The sequence below is a fragment of the Chiloscyllium punctatum genome, chromosome 25, assembly GCF_047496795.1.
Source record: "Chiloscyllium punctatum isolate Juve2018m chromosome 25, sChiPun1.3, whole genome shotgun sequence".
In the NCBI taxonomy this organism is placed as follows: Eukaryota; Metazoa; Chordata; class Chondrichthyes; order Orectolobiformes; family Hemiscylliidae; genus Chiloscyllium; species Chiloscyllium punctatum.
In genome coordinates, this window is record NC_092763.1 from 39,487,555 (window position 1) to 39,503,980 (window position 16,426).

General features: G+C 38.6%; 1 protein-coding gene across 5 annotated transcripts in view; it reads left to right on the forward strand.

Annotated features, from left to right (window-relative positions):
* Nucleotides 1-14,126, forward strand: part of ocrl (OCRL inositol polyphosphate-5-phosphatase) — a 115,303-nt gene extending 101,177 nt beyond the window's left edge. For all 5 annotated transcript variants that reach the window (XM_072595077.1, XM_072595078.1, XM_072595080.1 and 2 more), the window contains 2 exons: nt 249-360; nt 9,929-14,126. In XM_072595077.1, coding sequence (XP_072451178.1) covers nt 249-360; nt 9,929-10,053 — 237 coding nt within the window. In that variant the 3' untranslated portion in view covers nt 10,054-14,126. The remainder of the gene's footprint in view (nt 1-248; nt 361-9,928) is intronic.
* Nucleotides 14,127-16,426: the final 2,300 nt, after the last annotated feature.

Below are 16,426 nucleotides of genomic sequence, written 5' to 3' on the forward strand. Positions count from 1 at the left end.
TATTTATAACCCAGATTCCTATAAATATGATTTATTTGGTAATAATTGGAGAGTACAGTATTATTTAACAGCATTTTATTCACTATGGAATGAAAATGGTATTTCAAGTTTATTAAACTCTGTCCCATTATTCTAGGTTTTAGTGTTTTGCACTATGCCATGCCACATTGGATATTTAGTATTGTTTTATAGTATTGATGATTTTGAGCCTATTTACATTATCATAATTATTTGCTCCTTTTCTCCAGTTAATATCTCAGTTGCCCCGCAGTCACAGAAATGTGTTCAAGTACTTGATGGCATTTCTGCGGGAATTGTTGAAGCATCGTGAAGAAAATAAGCTTGATGCTAGGATGTTAGGTAAGAAAAGATGAAACGCGTTATCTGCCTGTTGATGGCACAGGTCAAATATCATGCAGCATTACTTAACTGATTTGTTTAAACTCCTTTTTACCTGTAGGTCCCACGAGTATCATTCTCAACAGCAATTTGGTTCTCAGTCTCTGAGTGAGATGGCTGTTATATTGAATTGAGTTGTTTACTTAGGTATTGTTATCACTCAATAAGATTTAAACAAGACTGAAAATGTTTATGTTCCAGAAAAAGATTTATGCAACTTCCTTTCATGCGTTTCAGCTATAATTACACTTCATTAATTCAAAACAGCTATTACACCAATTTGAGATAAGACCATAAAATGTAGGAATAGAAATTAAGCCATTCAGCCAATCGAGTCTGATCTGTCATTCAGTCATGGCTGTTGGGTTTTTCAACCTCAATCTCCTGCTTTCTCCCCATAACCCTTGATCTCCTTTACAATCAAGAAGCCAATCTCCGTCTTTAGTATACTCAATGATCTGGCCTCCACAGACTTCTGTGGCAGTGAATTCCATAGATTCACTACTCTGTGACTGAAGAAGTTTCTCCTTATCTCTGTTCGAAAAGGTCTTTCCTTTACTCTAAGGCTGTGCACTCAGGTCCTAGTCTCTCCTACTAATGGAAACATCTTCCCAACAAACACTTCATCCAAGCCATTTAATATTCTGTATGTTTCAATGAAATCACCCCTTATTCTTTTAAATTCCATGGAGTGTAGACCCAGAGGCCTCAAACGTCCCTCATATGTTAAGCTGTTCATTTCTGGGACCGTTTCGAGAATCCCCTCTGAACACGCTCCAGGGCCAATACATCCTTCCTGAGATATGCGGCCCAAAATGTGGCCTGACCAGAGCCTTATAGAGCCTCAGAAATACCTCCCTGCTTTTATATTCAGATCCACTCAAAATAACTGCCATCATTGCATTTACCTCAATCTGCAAGTTTACCTTGAGAATTCTGGCCTAGAACTTCCAAGCCTCTTTGCACTTCAGACTTCTGAATTTTCTCTCCATTTAGAAAATATAGTCAATGTCTCTACTCTTCCTACCAAGGTGCATGACCTCACACTTTCCCACATTGTACTCTATCTGCCACTTCTTTGCCCACTCTCCTAACGTGTCCAAATCCTTCTGCAGCCTCCGCTTCTCCTCAATGCTACCTGTCCTTCAACTTATCTTTGTATCATCTGAAAGCTTAGCCAGAATGCCCTCAGTTCCTTCATTTAGACTGTTAATGTATAAAGTGAAAAGTTGTGATCCAACACTGAGCCTTGCAGACCATCACTTGTCACCGGCTGCCACCCTGAGAAGGACCCTTTTATCCCCAGTCTCTACTTTCTGCCGGACGCCAAGTTTCTATCCATGCTAGCACCTTGCCTCTAACACCATGAACCCTATCTTACTCAGTAGCCTCCTGTGAGGTACCTTGTCACAGGCCTTTTTGAAGTCCAGCTCGAAAATATCCAAGTAGATGACTCTAGTTTAATCTGCTTGTTACTTCCTTAAAGAATTCTAGCAGATTTGTCAAACATGGCCTCCTCTTGATGAAACCACGCTGACTCTGCCCTAGTTTACCATAGACTTCCAAGTATTCAAAAATCTCATCCTTCACAATGCATTCCAGGATTTTACCCACGACCGAGGTTAGGCTAATCGGTGTATAATTTTCTGTCTTACTCCCTTTTTTTAAACAGTGGTGTTATGTTAGCAATTTTCCAGTCCTCTGGGACCCTCTTTGATTCTAGTGATTCCTGAAAGATTACCACTAATCTCTCCACTATCTCTTCAGCTACCTCCCTTAGGACTCTGGGGTTTTGTCCATCTGGTCCAGGTGATTCATCCACCTCAGGCCATTCAGTTTTTCTAGCATCTTCTCCTTGGTGATGCTCACTATACTCTGCTGTGCCCACTCACTCTCATGAATTTTTGGGAAATAACTCGTGTCTTCCACTGTGAAGACTGACACAAAATAATTATTCAGTTCCTCAGCAATTTCTTTGTTCCCCACTACTATCTCTTCTGTGTCATTTTCCAGGGCCCAATGTCCACTTTGCCTCTCTTTTCCCTTTTATATATTGAAATAAACTGTGACAGTCTTTCTTTATAATACTACTTGGTGCTACGATCTAGTGAGGGCAGGAATAGGAGGATGGAGCAGATGAATGCATGGCTGAGGAGCTGGTGTACGGGAGAAGGATTTACGTTTTTGGATCATTGGAAGCTGTTTTGGGGTAGAAGAGACCTGTACAAGAAGGACGGTTTGCATCTAAATTGGAAGGGGACTAATATACTGATAGGGAAATTTGCTAGAGCTCCTCAGGAGGATTTAAACTAGTAAGGTTGGGGGGGTACCCAGGGAGATAGTGAGGAAAGATTTCAATTTGAGACTGGTATAGATGAGAACAAAGACGGATCAAACAGTCAGGGCAGGCAGGGACAAAGCAGAAAACCAGGTAGGGCTGGTAAGTTAAACTGCATTTATTTCAATGCAAGCGGCCTAATAGGGAAGGCAGCGGACCTCAGGGCATGGTTAAGAACATGGAAATGGGGTATCATAGCAATTACAGAAATGTGGCTCAGGGAGGACAGGACTGGCAGCTTAATGTTGCAGGATACAAAAGCTACAGAAAGGATAGAAAGGGAGGCAAGAGAGGAGGGAAGTGGCATTTTTGATAAGGGATAGCATTACAGCTGTGCTGAGGGAGGATATTCCCAGAAATACATCCAGGGAAGTTATTTGGGTGGAACTGAGAAATAGGTTAGGGATGATCACCTTATTGGGTGTGTATTATCGACTCCCCTAATAGTCAGAGGGAAATTGAGAAAAAAAGTTTTAAGAAGATCTCAGTTATCTGTAAGAATAATAGGGTGGTTATGGTAGGGGATTTAAATTTTCCAAACATAGACTGGGGCTGCCATAGTGATAAGGGTTTAGACAGAGAGGAATTTGTTAAGTGTGTAGAAGAAAATTTTTTGATTTCAGTATGTGGATGTACCTACTACAGAAGGTGCAAAACTTGACCTACTATTGGGAAATAAGGCAGGACAGGTGACTGAGGTGTCAGTGGAGGAGCACTTTGGGGCCAGCAACCATAATTCTATTAGTTCTAAAATAGTGATGGAAAAGGATAGACCAGATCTAAAAGTTGAAGTTCTAAATTGGAGAAAGGCCAATTTTGACAGTATTAGGCAAGAACTTTCAGAAGCTGATTGGGCGTAGATGTTTGCACGTGAAGGGACGACTGGAAAATGGGAAGCCTTCAGAAATGAGATAACGAGAATCCAGAGAACGTATATTCCTGTCAGGGTGAAAGGAAAGACTGGTAAGTATAGGAAATGCTGGATGACTAAAGAAATTGAGGGTTTGATTAAGAAAAAGGGAGCCTATGTCAGGTATAGACAGGGTAGATCGAGTGAATCCTTAGAAGAGTATAAACACAGTAGGAGTATACTTGAGAGAAATCAAGAGGGCACAAAGAAGACATGAGGTAGCTGTGGCAAATAGAGTTAAGGAGAATCCAAAGGGTTTTTACAAATATATAAAAGACAAAAGGGTAACTAGGGAGAGAATAGGGCCCCTCAAAGATCAGCAAGGCAGCCTTTGTGTGGAACCGCAGGAGATGGGGCAGATACTAAATGAATGTTTTACATCAGTATTTACTGTGGAAAAGGACATGGAAGAAATAGAATGTAGGAAAATAGATGGTGGCATCTTGAAAAATGTCCATATTACAGAGGAGGAAGTGCTGGATGTCTTGAAATGCATTGAAGTTTGACAAATCCCCAGGACCTCATCAGGTGTACCCTGGAACTCTGGGAGAAGCTAGAGAAGTGATTGCTGGGCATTTTACTGAGATATTTGTATCATCGATAGTCACAAGTGAGGTGCTGGAAGACTGGAGGTTTGCTAACGTGGTGCCACTATTTTAAGAAAGGTGGTAAGGACAAGCTAGGGAACTATAGACCAGTGAGCCTGATATCAGTGGTGGGCAAGTTGTTGGAGGGAATCCTGAGGGACAGGAGGTACATGTATTTGGAAAGGCAAGGACATGGCTTTTTGCATGGGAAATAATATTTCACAAACTTGATTGAGATTTTTGAAGAAGTAACAAGAAGGGTTGATGAGGGCAGAGCAGTAGATGTTATTTATATGGACTTTAGTAAGGCGTTTGACAAGGTTCCCCATGGGAGACTGGTTAGCAAGATTAGATGTCATGGAATACAGGGAGAACTCGCCATTTGGAAACAGGACTGACTTAAAGGTAGAAGACAGAGGGTGGTGATGGAGGGTTGTTTTCTAGACTGGTAGCCTGTGACCAGTGGAGTGCCATAAGGATCAGTGCTGGGTCCACTACTTTTCATCATCTATATAAATTACTTGGATGTGAGCATAAGAGGTATAGTTGGTAAGTTTGCAGATGACACCAAAATTGGAGGTGTAGTGGACAGCGAAGAAGGTCACCTTAGATTACAACAGGATCTTGACCAGATGGGCCAATGGGCTGAGAAGTGGCAGATGGAGTTTAATCTAGATAAATGCAAGGTGCTGCATTTTTGGATATTAAATCTTAGCAGGACTTATACACTTAATGGTAAGGTCCTGGGGAGTGTTGCTGAGAAAAGAGACCTTGGAGTGCAGGTTCATAGCTCCTTGAAAGTGGAGTCACAGGTAGATAGGATAGTGAAGAAGGTGTTTGGTATGCTTTCTTTTATTGTTCAGAGTATTGAGTACAGGAGTTGGGAGGTCATGTTGTGGCTGTACAGGACATTGGTTCGGCAACTGTTCGAATATTGCATGCAATTCTGGTTTCCTTCCTATCGAAAAGATGTTGTGAAACTTGAAAAGGTTCAGAAAAGATTTACAAGGATGTTGCCAGGGTTGGAGGATTTGAGCTATAGGGAGAGGTTAAAACGGCTAGGGCTGTTTTCTCTGGAGTGTTGGAGGCTGAGGGGTGACCTTATGCAATCATAAGGAGCATGGGTAGAATAAATAGACAAAGTCTTTTCCCTGGGGTAGGGGAGTCCAGAACTAGAGGGCGTAGGTTTAGGGTGAGAGGGGAAAGATATAAAAGACACCAAAGACCTACTTTTTCAAGCAGAGGGTGGTTCGTGTATGGAATGAGCTGCCAGAGGAAGTGGTGGAGGCTGGTACAATTACAACATTTAAGAGACATTTGGATGGGTATATGAATAGGAAGGGTTTGGAGGGATATGGGCCAGGTGCTGGCAGGTGGGACTAGATTGGGTTGGGATATCTGGTCGGCATGAACGGTTGGACTGAAGGGTCTGTTTCTGTGCTGTACATCCCTATGATTCTGCTGGCTAGTTTACCCTCCTGTTTAATCTTGTCACTCCTTAGTTCTTTTTTTGTTGCCCTCTGTTGATTTTTGTAAGCTTCCAAATCCTCTAGTTTCCAACTGTTCTTCACTAGTTTATATGCTTTCTCTTTTGCTTTTGCTTTTGCTTTTGCTTTTATGCTATCCCTAACATCCCTCGTCAGCCATGGTTGCCTCATCCTCCCTGTGCCATGCTTCTTTTTCCTCAGGATGAAAGTTTGCTGTGTCTCCTGAATTACTTCCAGAAACTCCTGCCATTGCTGTTCAACTGTCTTTCCTCCTAGGCTCCTCTCTGTCAATTCTACCCAGCCTTTCCCTCATGCCTCTGTAGTTGCCTTTATTCAGCTGAAATACTGTTACCTCTGGTTTTATCTTCTCTCTCTCTCAAATTGCTGAGTAAACTTGATCATATTATGATCACTGCTTTCTGAGGGTTCTCTTACTTTAAGCTCCTTCATCAAGTCTGTCTCATTGTACAACACTAAATCCAGTATTGCCTGTTCCCTCATGGACTCCGTCAGAAGCTGCTCCATAAAGCCATCTCGCAGACATTCCACAAATTCCTTTTCTTCTGAACCACTACCAACCTGATTTTCTCAATCCCCCATGATCACTGTAACTTTGCCTTTCCTACACATCTTTTCTATCTCCTAGTGTATCTTGCGCCCCACCTTCTGATTAATCTTTTGGAGGCCTATCCATGACTCCAACTATGGTTTGTTTTTACCTTTGCAATTCCTCAATTTTACACACACAGATTTTACACCATCTGACCCTACGTGGTTTCTTACTATTGATTTAATTTCATTTCTTACTAATAAAGCGATCCCACCCCCTTTGCCCACCTGCCTTTCTTTTCAATAGGATGTATATCCTTGAATATTCAGCTCCCAATCCTGATCCTCTTGCAGCCACATCTGTGGTACCCACCACGTTATACCTCACAATTTTGACCTGCACCACAAACCCATTTACTTTATTCCTTATATTGTGTGCACAGAACCTGGAAATGCTTCTTTAGGCTTGTCCTGTAATTAACTTTGCCTTGTTGATTTAAAACAGCTTTGTTAATCTATATTATGTCATAATATGGAAACTTGAGACATGGTTTTAATTTTCACAGTAATGGAAAGCAGGCAAGGTTTTATAATGGGTGACCAGTGTGTTTTCTGACAACACCTGTTAAAATCTGATCTCCAAGATAGCGCCTTGAACGGGAGGAACTGTTGTACTGTTTTATTTTAAAAATAAAATTAGTTGCTACTATGATGACACTCTTACCTCCAGGGCGATGAGGTTTAAGACTTCAGTTCCCACTCGAGGAATTGTCCACATAATTCTGCTTGCCACTTCACTGTACTGCTGGCAGATGCAATAGTAAACAGAAGTCCCATTTGTCTGTTGAGGTGGATGCAAAGAGCATATTGTGGAACTTTCTTTTTCGCAGTCAGGAATTTCTCCTTAAATCTTGGCTTGTTTATTGCTCAACCAACATTATTAAAATGAATTAACTAGTAGTACAAATTTTTCTCTGCTGCAGATCTCTTATAGGTGGACTTGTGTATCTTATGATTACATATAATCTTAAGTATATGTTGAGTTACAGAACCAAATATGTCAATAAACTGATTTTTATTTTCATTTCCTGCAAACTACTAATGGACAATCTAACCATTACAATCAGAAATTTAAATTAAGAACATGTTTATTTGGAAGCACTAGCTTTCAGAATGCTGCTCCTTCATCAGGTGGTTGTAGAGTATTAGATCCCATACTGGTACAACAGTGCCTCCAGTTCAAGGCATTACCCTGGAGACTAGATTTGGCAGAATACAGGCTTTAACACACTGGTCACTCATTATAAGATTGTGCCTGCTTTCTGTTAGTCAAAGTTAAAGTTAAAATCATGTCTCCAGTTTCCATATTATGACATTACAAAGATTAGCAAAGCTGTTTTAAATCAACAATGCAAAGTTAATTACAGAACTAGCCTAATGAAGCACTTTCAAGCTCTGTACTCCATATAGATCTTACACTCCACAGCCACCTGATGAAGGAGCAGCTGTCCGAAAACTAGTGCTTCCAAATAAACCTGTTGGCCTATAACCTGATGTTGTGTGATTTTCGAACTCTATATTGTGATAGTTGACTAAAGGGAATTTTTCTGATCAGCATTCTTCTAAATCTAGCCAGCCATGTACTTGTGAACCAGATTTTCTCTTTCCAAATACTGCTGTTTTACCAGATATCAGATTTTCCATGGCCACGTCTTCCTAAGACCAAAATTTGATTTCTGACTCTCCTACAAAATTTAACTAGTTGAACTGCCCGACAAACTAGCCACTCGTTTTTGAGTGGATATAACCAATGAAAATCGTACTGCAAATAAAATCAGTGCCTTTGTAGCAATATAACTGCTATCCAGAAGTATTGTTTTTAAGGAAATTTATTTATGGGATGTGGACATTCCTGGGTAAGCCAGCATTTATTGCTCATCCCTATTTACCATTTAATTGGAGTGGTTTGCTCAGAATATTTAGAGAAATAACTTTGTTTTTTGAAAAAGTGTTGTGGGATCTATTGCATTCACCTGAGAGAGCAGATGGGGTTTTGATTTAATATCTCATTCAAACATTAGCACCTTAAACACTATAGAGATCTCTCTGTATTTTAGCCTGCCAAGCCTGTGCCACTTCTTAATCTTTATTTAGACCGCTATTTATAGTCCACACAGTTTCTATCCCTCTTTTACCTCTCGTTCATGTACCTATCAAGATATGCCTTAAATGTTGCTAAAGTGCCTGCTTCCACCATCTCCACTGGCAATGTTCCAGGCACCCACCATACTCTGTGTGAAAAATGTTCTTCATGCTTCTCCTCTAAACTTGCCCCCTCTCACCTTGAGCCTGTGCTTTCTTGTAGATGGCCTATCCACATTATCTGTGTGTCTCATAATTTTGTAGACCTCTATCAAATGGCGCTGCAGCCTCTGTCTTTCCAGTGAAAACAATCCAAGTGTATCCAACCTCTCCTCAGACTTAAAACCCTCCAAACCAAGCAACATCCTGGCAAACCTTCTCTGCACCCCCTCCAAATCATCCATATCCTTCTTGTGGCGACCAAAACTGTGCACAATATTCCAAATGTGGACTAACTAAAGTTTTTTTACAGCTACTGTCATTCAAGCCCCTTAATGTGTCACTGACTTCAGCTTTTAAACTCTGGTGCACCTTCAAATAATTTTACTTATCTTCAGTCTGGCTTTATATCAAAACTTAAATCAAATCAAGCTTAAGTAAAAATTCTCTTTGGAGCAAATGCTCAAATGTTCCAAAAAAGCTGATCGATCATATTGCCACGTGTACATAGAACACAGTGCTACCTGCCTTGAAGTATAATTTGTTAATTCTGAATGATGTTGGGTATTGTTTATTTACTTTTTAATATGATTAGTTTCACTTGATTAAAAACAAAATGCTGAGAGTTAAGCTGGTCAGGTAGCATCTCTAGAGAGAAGCAGTTAACAGTTTAGGTCACCTTGTATTAATCTTGAAATGTTAACTATTTCCCCACAGTTGTTCTCTGAATTGAATATTTCCAATAATGTCTCTATTTTGAGCATCACATCATTTTGCTTTTGTTGTTAGTGATTTCGCTCAGTGTTTTTCTGTTTGTATTATGTTGGTAAACTGAATGTAAGGATATGTCTATATTTCCATCCTTCTTTCTCAAAGGCACTAGTTCAGATGTGAAGGATGATTGCCAGCAACTCTAAACTGTTGCAAAAGGGTTTCCGGATCCTGGAGCCATCTTGCAAATAGGCCACAGAGATCCATATTACTGAGTACAAATAGCAGTGTGGATGAAACTAAAACAAACTAAACTACATTAGACAATACACTTGAATAAGAGTGAAAGCATATGGGCATTAACACATGAAGATAAGATTTGACTAATATATCTAAGATCCAAGCCAGGTATATGTGTGATTACCATGTTTCACAATATTTAGCATAATGTCAAAGTGTTAGTTCGATGTCAAAACTTGAAGGCAGATCTTGACTTCAACTCTTTCAGTGGCATCAACCACACAGTAAAAGAGAACCAAACCCCAGCAGTGGTTATTGTCCTCTGAAATGCAGGTAAAAAGTTCAGGCCAATTGAAGAAAACCATATTAAAAGATATTATATAATTTATTTTTCTGTAATCAACAGCTACCCTCTTTGCAAGTCTTCTTTTGAGACCACCACCAAATTTAATTGGGAGGCAAACCCAGAATGATCGCCAACGTGCTGTGGATTTCATCTATGGCTTCCTGACCAGTGGAGATGATGACTAAATGCTAGGCAAACATATCAGCACACCTTCACTGCACTGTGACAGTAGCTGCATCTGTTAAAGTTGTGATTGAATGATACAGGTGATGAGAACTATTTTTTCAGTGCATTTCAATATTGACCAGAGTGAAATAAGACAGCTGCTTAATCTTTTTCTCATTAAGTAGCTAAGAATGCTTGTCACACTGTGGCCCAGTATAACCATACACGTTTTCAGCAGTTGCATTACTCTTGTCAATCTGAACTTTCATCCAACTATTATATCTTTTTCTAGTAATGTGTTTAAAAATCTATATTTACTGCCAAGTTAGTTCAGGTTAAGAGTGGGAATCTTTTATGTAATTGAAAGTGACTGAAGGGTGTTGTCTCTGGTGAAACAGGGAATATGCCTCAATCACAGTACATGAAACCTGTATATGCTTCCACCATTGAAATGCAGTACTCAGTCATAATTGTAGCAGTACATAGAAAATAGTCTGAAATGCAGTACTCAGTCATAATTGTAGCAGTACATAGAAAATAGTCTGAAACAGCCTCAAATGAGTACAAACAGTAAATTAATGCATTGAGTAATAATGCTTCGATCCTCACAATTGTGCTGGTTCTTGTGTCGACTTAAAAACAGAATGCTACATTGTGTCTTGAGTAAAAGTACTTTGCATAAGAGATTATTCTAAGCTTTTAGCCTATACACCCAAATAAAGATGACCACATGGAAGCAGATTATTGGGAAGACAGAAAGAATGCTTTAATTTTCAGGGATAGAATTTCTTTAATATAAATCATAATATTTGTTCTTTGAAATATGACTAATGCATAAAGTTTTTTAAATTTCCAGAATTCTTGATGCCCTTAAGCATAATTAGACCAGCAAATATGCAACTTGTCAGCAGAGTTCATGCAGAGCTTCTGTAAAAGCTTAGCAAAATTATATTGAAGAAATGGATGTAGCAATGGTTACTTGTTTTTTTCGTATTGATTGAATATTACATTTGTGATATACAAATTATATATGCTTTACCTGTGAGGTAATAATACAGCTTTGTTTTCTAATTTCTGCATGAAGAAGTCAAAGACTATCCTGTCATGTAAAAGCAAAGGGCAGTCGTGTCATGTAATATTAGATTCCAAACCAATTTTAGACCATCCAATTCCAGGTCCAGTGTACAGGGAATTCAAATTTAGATCACCCTGAGGGAGTGGCTGAGTTTTGCCTGTTGTAAGCTGAAGTGCTGCAGCTCATCATCCAGAATCACATTTCCTGTTTGCCAATCAGTAATATTGCAGTGCCATAAACTATTCCTGCCACTTAAACAGAGAAAAAATGTATAAATGTTAGCTCAATCTTTTTATTCAATTGGAATAATTTTAAGTTGAAACCATGTATCATTCAATCACTAGTAAAAAGCCATGTGTTAATCAGTTAAACTGATGTATTGTTGCCAGATCCTAGTCATGGGGACGCGAGTGTGTACATATATTTAAAAATCTATGTCATAAAATTTATGTGTTACCCAGAGTACTTTCAATACAATGTATACTCCTAAGTAAGGTGCAAATATATTTTTTTCCAAAATCAACCAACACCTACTTTTGATGAGATGTTTGTAAATGTCTGTAGAGATGCCTTGTTTCAAACTCCACATTCCGTTATGAACACCTTTGCTGAGAATATCAACACTAAACCTTTCTGCTCGATTTCAGTTGTTTAATGTTTTCTCTTCTAAATGCATTGCCTAAGTGATATGAAGAATGTAATACTTATGTATAATTAAATTATTTTTTAGTACAGATTGGCTTGAATCTAAGAGTTGAAAGATATCAGTTAATTAGTCCCGATTGCACATCAGTTGAAATGAAATATAATCAGGCAGCTCGATTTTTGAAGTCACTGATAGCTAGAGAAGCAGAGGTGTTAATGTAAAACTATGGACTGGTATTTTTGCTAATCTAACCAGGGCAAATTGAGATAACTGACTTCAATCAAAACCAGAAACTAATTGAAAGCCCTTTAAATTCCTCTCCTTCAGTGTACTGCACTACTGAAGTGTCTTCGTCTGTTGTTTAAAGGTTTTATCATCTTTGTTTTTATCACTGTAGTGCCAGGTGTAAGTCAACAGACTTGATAAACTAATTGAGAGGCCTAATTCAAAAGACCAGTTACCAGAAGTATTCAATGTCATTGGTATGGTGGCAGGTATTTAGATGCCAAACTGTGATTTGCAATTGTTGTAATACACTACAATGTATATTTCAATATTTAAATTCTTTCATTATCTTAGTTGAACTTTCCAATTAAAATCAGTTTAAATTTGTGTCCACATTATTTGTCTTTTATTAATATATAGTTCTGACTTCTCTTGTTTGGACTTTTTGAGTTATCAGGAAGTTTATTTTCATAATTGACATCCTCAATCTCTTAAGGTAGCTTAACGTTTGAGATAAATGAGGAATGCAACACATCATTTTGATAGCAAACATTTATAAAGTTGTTTTGCTGTGCTATCTTAGAATGCAGCCTGATCATTGTTAATTATGCAAATAATTAATTTAACTAATGACATGGTATAGCTAATTCCGATAATGCATTTTTAAAAATGAAACACAAAGTAGTGTGAAGTAATTGTTACATTCCAGCATATCAAAATACAAGCTGTTAATCTTTTGAGGTGGAGAATTGAATTGTTCATTCTGTGGTATTCCAGGGTGACATTACAACTATTGCTTGTTAGTTGTTTGATAAAGACAGTCCTTGTTCACTCTTCATACTGTTTGCTTTGAGTAACAAAAGAAGGCATGTGTTCAGTTCTGATATTCAGTACAAGGAAAATCTTTGAAATTGTGTATAAGATCAGATCTTTGAAACTACTTGTTAAAATTTAAATTATTTGTCTTTAATACTGACCCTTCTGGAAGCAATGTTGTATATGGTACTTTAATGTATGTATTTTCCCTTTTATGGTACTATACATTTGTAATGTCAGTGGGTCGCCAATCCATGGTCTTACATGTATTATAGTACTGTTTTTTTTGAGCAGTATGTATATTTGTTTTCCATTATTTAGGCTATAAATATGCAGCTACTTTGAAATCCTTTTTGATTAAAAGTAAAAACAGCACTCCATATTGAAAGTGCATTTGAGTGTGAAGTTCAGAAATTTGAGAGATCCTATCATAAAGGAAGGTTATTTCAGCTGCGCATTCAAACAAACAACCATAACAACTTTCAAGACGCTCTGATTCTTAGAAATTAATCCTGTAAACATATTAGTTTATTTTAACATTATTTTATAAAAATGTAGATAATATTGTGCTTCGGATTTAGGAAGCAACCTTTTTAAAGAGTTTTCTAACAAGTCATTCTTAAGGTGTCTGAAATGTCTGTAAAGTAGGTGCTGTCTGTCTGCTCGGGTCACAGGTTGGATAAAATAGGGTGGTGTCTTCTGTGGATGGAAGTGATGTATTTTGAACTTGATATCTTTATTTATTGACCAAAAACCTAGTGGCCTCAACCAGTTTTATGTTTAAAATTTATGTCACTTATATATTGTTCATAGTATCTTGCATGTTATACTCAGAAGGTTGCTTAAATCTATAACACAGATTAGTTGGAGACTAAAATAATCACAATGGCTATGTTTTTGGGTAGCATTTGGTTAACTTTATCTGCTTGCTGCAACATTTGCCTTGCTCATGTTTTTCTCCTCCGTTCTTTCAGTTCATCTAGAACCATACCTTTGTGACCAAAAGAGTATAATTGCAGGCCTATACAAATGTCAGCATTTTGAAACGAAGGTGCTTGTCCTACTGTCAGAGCATTCCCCCCATCCCCTCATTCTTGCAATAGAGACATTGCTCAGCTTAGAACTTGAGCAGGGTGGAGGGTTAAATGTACATATCACTTGATGCTGAAATTTACAGTTCAAATGCTGAGCATTGCTGTACTAGTGTTGTTCAGAGTTTTTTTTTGTTCCAAGTTGTACTGTAGGCACTGCTCAATCTACTTTTTATTGTAAATGCAATGTCCTTGTTATTGATCAACTGCATGATGTTTAATAAAATCCACTGTTTCAAATTTGTTTTAAAACTTTACTGAAATATTATGTACTGTCCCATTGCATCTCATTGAACTGCTCCTGCTTTGTCATCACATTCGTGCTCTGCATGCTAATATTCTGGAATCCACATCATAGAAGGGACACGATGGCACTGGAGAGGGTGTAGAGGAGATTTTCCAGGATGGTACCTGGGCAGGGGAGTTTCAGTTACGAAGGGAAATTCAACAGACTGGTTTGTTTCCTTGGAGAAGAGGAGATTTAGAGGAGGCATGATTGAGATAAATAAACTTGAGGGCAGAGAATAGACTGGACGAAACCTTTTTGTTGGCCTTTGATGGAGGTATCAGTGGCCAAGGGCATAGGTCTCTGGGTCTGTACTGGATAAGTTTAGAAGGATGAGGATGGATCTCCTTGAAACTTGCAGAAAACTGAGACCTGGATAAAATGGACATGGAGAAGATGTTTCCTCTATTAGGAGAGACTGCCTCAGAGTGAAAGGACTACCCTTTTAAAATTGAGGGTAGTGGAGAAGCCTTCTGCAGAAGGCTATGAAGGCCAAGTTAGTGAGGGTATTTAAGGCAGGTTCTTTATTAATAAGGAGATCAAAGAAGAATGGGAAAAGGCAAGATTTAGGGTTGAGAAATATATATGCCACATGGCAGAACAGACATGATGAGCCAAATGGCCCAATTCTGCTATATCTTATGGTCTTGTGCATTGCTGTGCCTACTACATTACAACAGTGACTACACTTCAGCAAATATTTGTAAAGCTCATTGAGGCATTCAAAAATTGTGACAAGTGTTATAAATTCTTAGTGCCAAAATCAACTTGCAGTGAATAAACAGTAAAGGTTTTTAAAAAAAACAATTTTGCTCGGATGGGAGATTGAAATCGCATTGTTCACATTGTTCACTGAAACTTCCACAAAGATCACAGGTCATACTACCTTACAATCTTGTCAAGAAAGAGAAAAGATGTTCAAGAATTTTTTGCACAAATTGATACTATTTACTTGCCAAATTTCCTTCCCCCGAAAACAAGATCCAAGGTGGCAGTACATGGGATAAACTTGAAAAATGGATACAGATGTATGCTAACTCAAGTGCTTCCATTGTCAAATTGCATATTCCAATCAATGCTCTGACTTAAAGCCACCCAGCTAAGCACAAAAACTTTGAACAGTCCTGATGGAGTTTATTCACTTAAAAGACTCATCAATTATTCAGGCTAGCTCCTGGAATGTTCCTTATGGATGCTGATCCAGTTCAGGTAGCACAGTGGTGAACACTGCTGCCTCACCACACCAGGTTTTATTCTAATCCTGGGCAACTGTGTGTGGAGTTTGCACCGTGTCTGCATAGGTTCTCAAGTGTTCAGTTACCTCCCACAGTCCAAAAGATGTACAGGCAAGGTGGATTGACCATGGTACATAACCCTGTTGTGTCTAAAGGATGTGCAGGCTTATGGATCAACCATGGTAAATGTGTAGCTATGGAGATGTAATGGCTGGGTGTTGGTAGGATGCTTTTTGGAGGGTCAGTGCAAACTCAATGGGTGATATGGCCTCTATCTGTATTATAGGAATTTAATGTGTTTGTTTTGGATATTTCCTGTATTTGGCTGAAGTTTAAAATCTTGCACAGAGAGTTGTTGCATCTGGACATGGATAATCTTAGCAAGGTTTCTTCCAGGGATTAATCATCACTTGGGGATAGTATAGAGCCAAGCATAGCAGAACCCAGAAGTAGGAGTGGGGAGAGAGATTCTCTGGTATGAGTCTATATCCTTCGATAGTCTTGAGATACCAATTCACTTTCTTTAACTTCGATAACGACTAGTGCATGAAATGTCATCATAAAGGGGGTGTTGGCTGGTTTCAGTAAACTTCTGCATCCACCACACTGGGAAAGAACCACATTGCCTGCAGGTGTCAAGCTAATGAGTTTGCATTTGATTTATTGTTGTCACATACCACAGTGAAACATGTTACTTTGTTCTACTACCCTGATGCACTTTGCATGTTTTATGAACTGCCTGTATAGTATGCAGAGTGCAGAAGACAGTGCTACAGCACAGAGAAGCTTCAGCACGTGAGATTAACATTTAAGGGGTCAATTGTGGCTCTTGTGCATAGGGCTTCTTCCAGTTTATACTAGTAATACTTGGCACACACAATATTGTATCTTAGTTGCATTAAAAACTCTTACTTCTGAAACCTGGAGTGATTCAAGCGTATGATTTTCCTTCTAAATGACTTAGTTTGTAAGGTTAATGACTAATGATTCAAAATTGTTACCTCAAAGCCATGAATTCC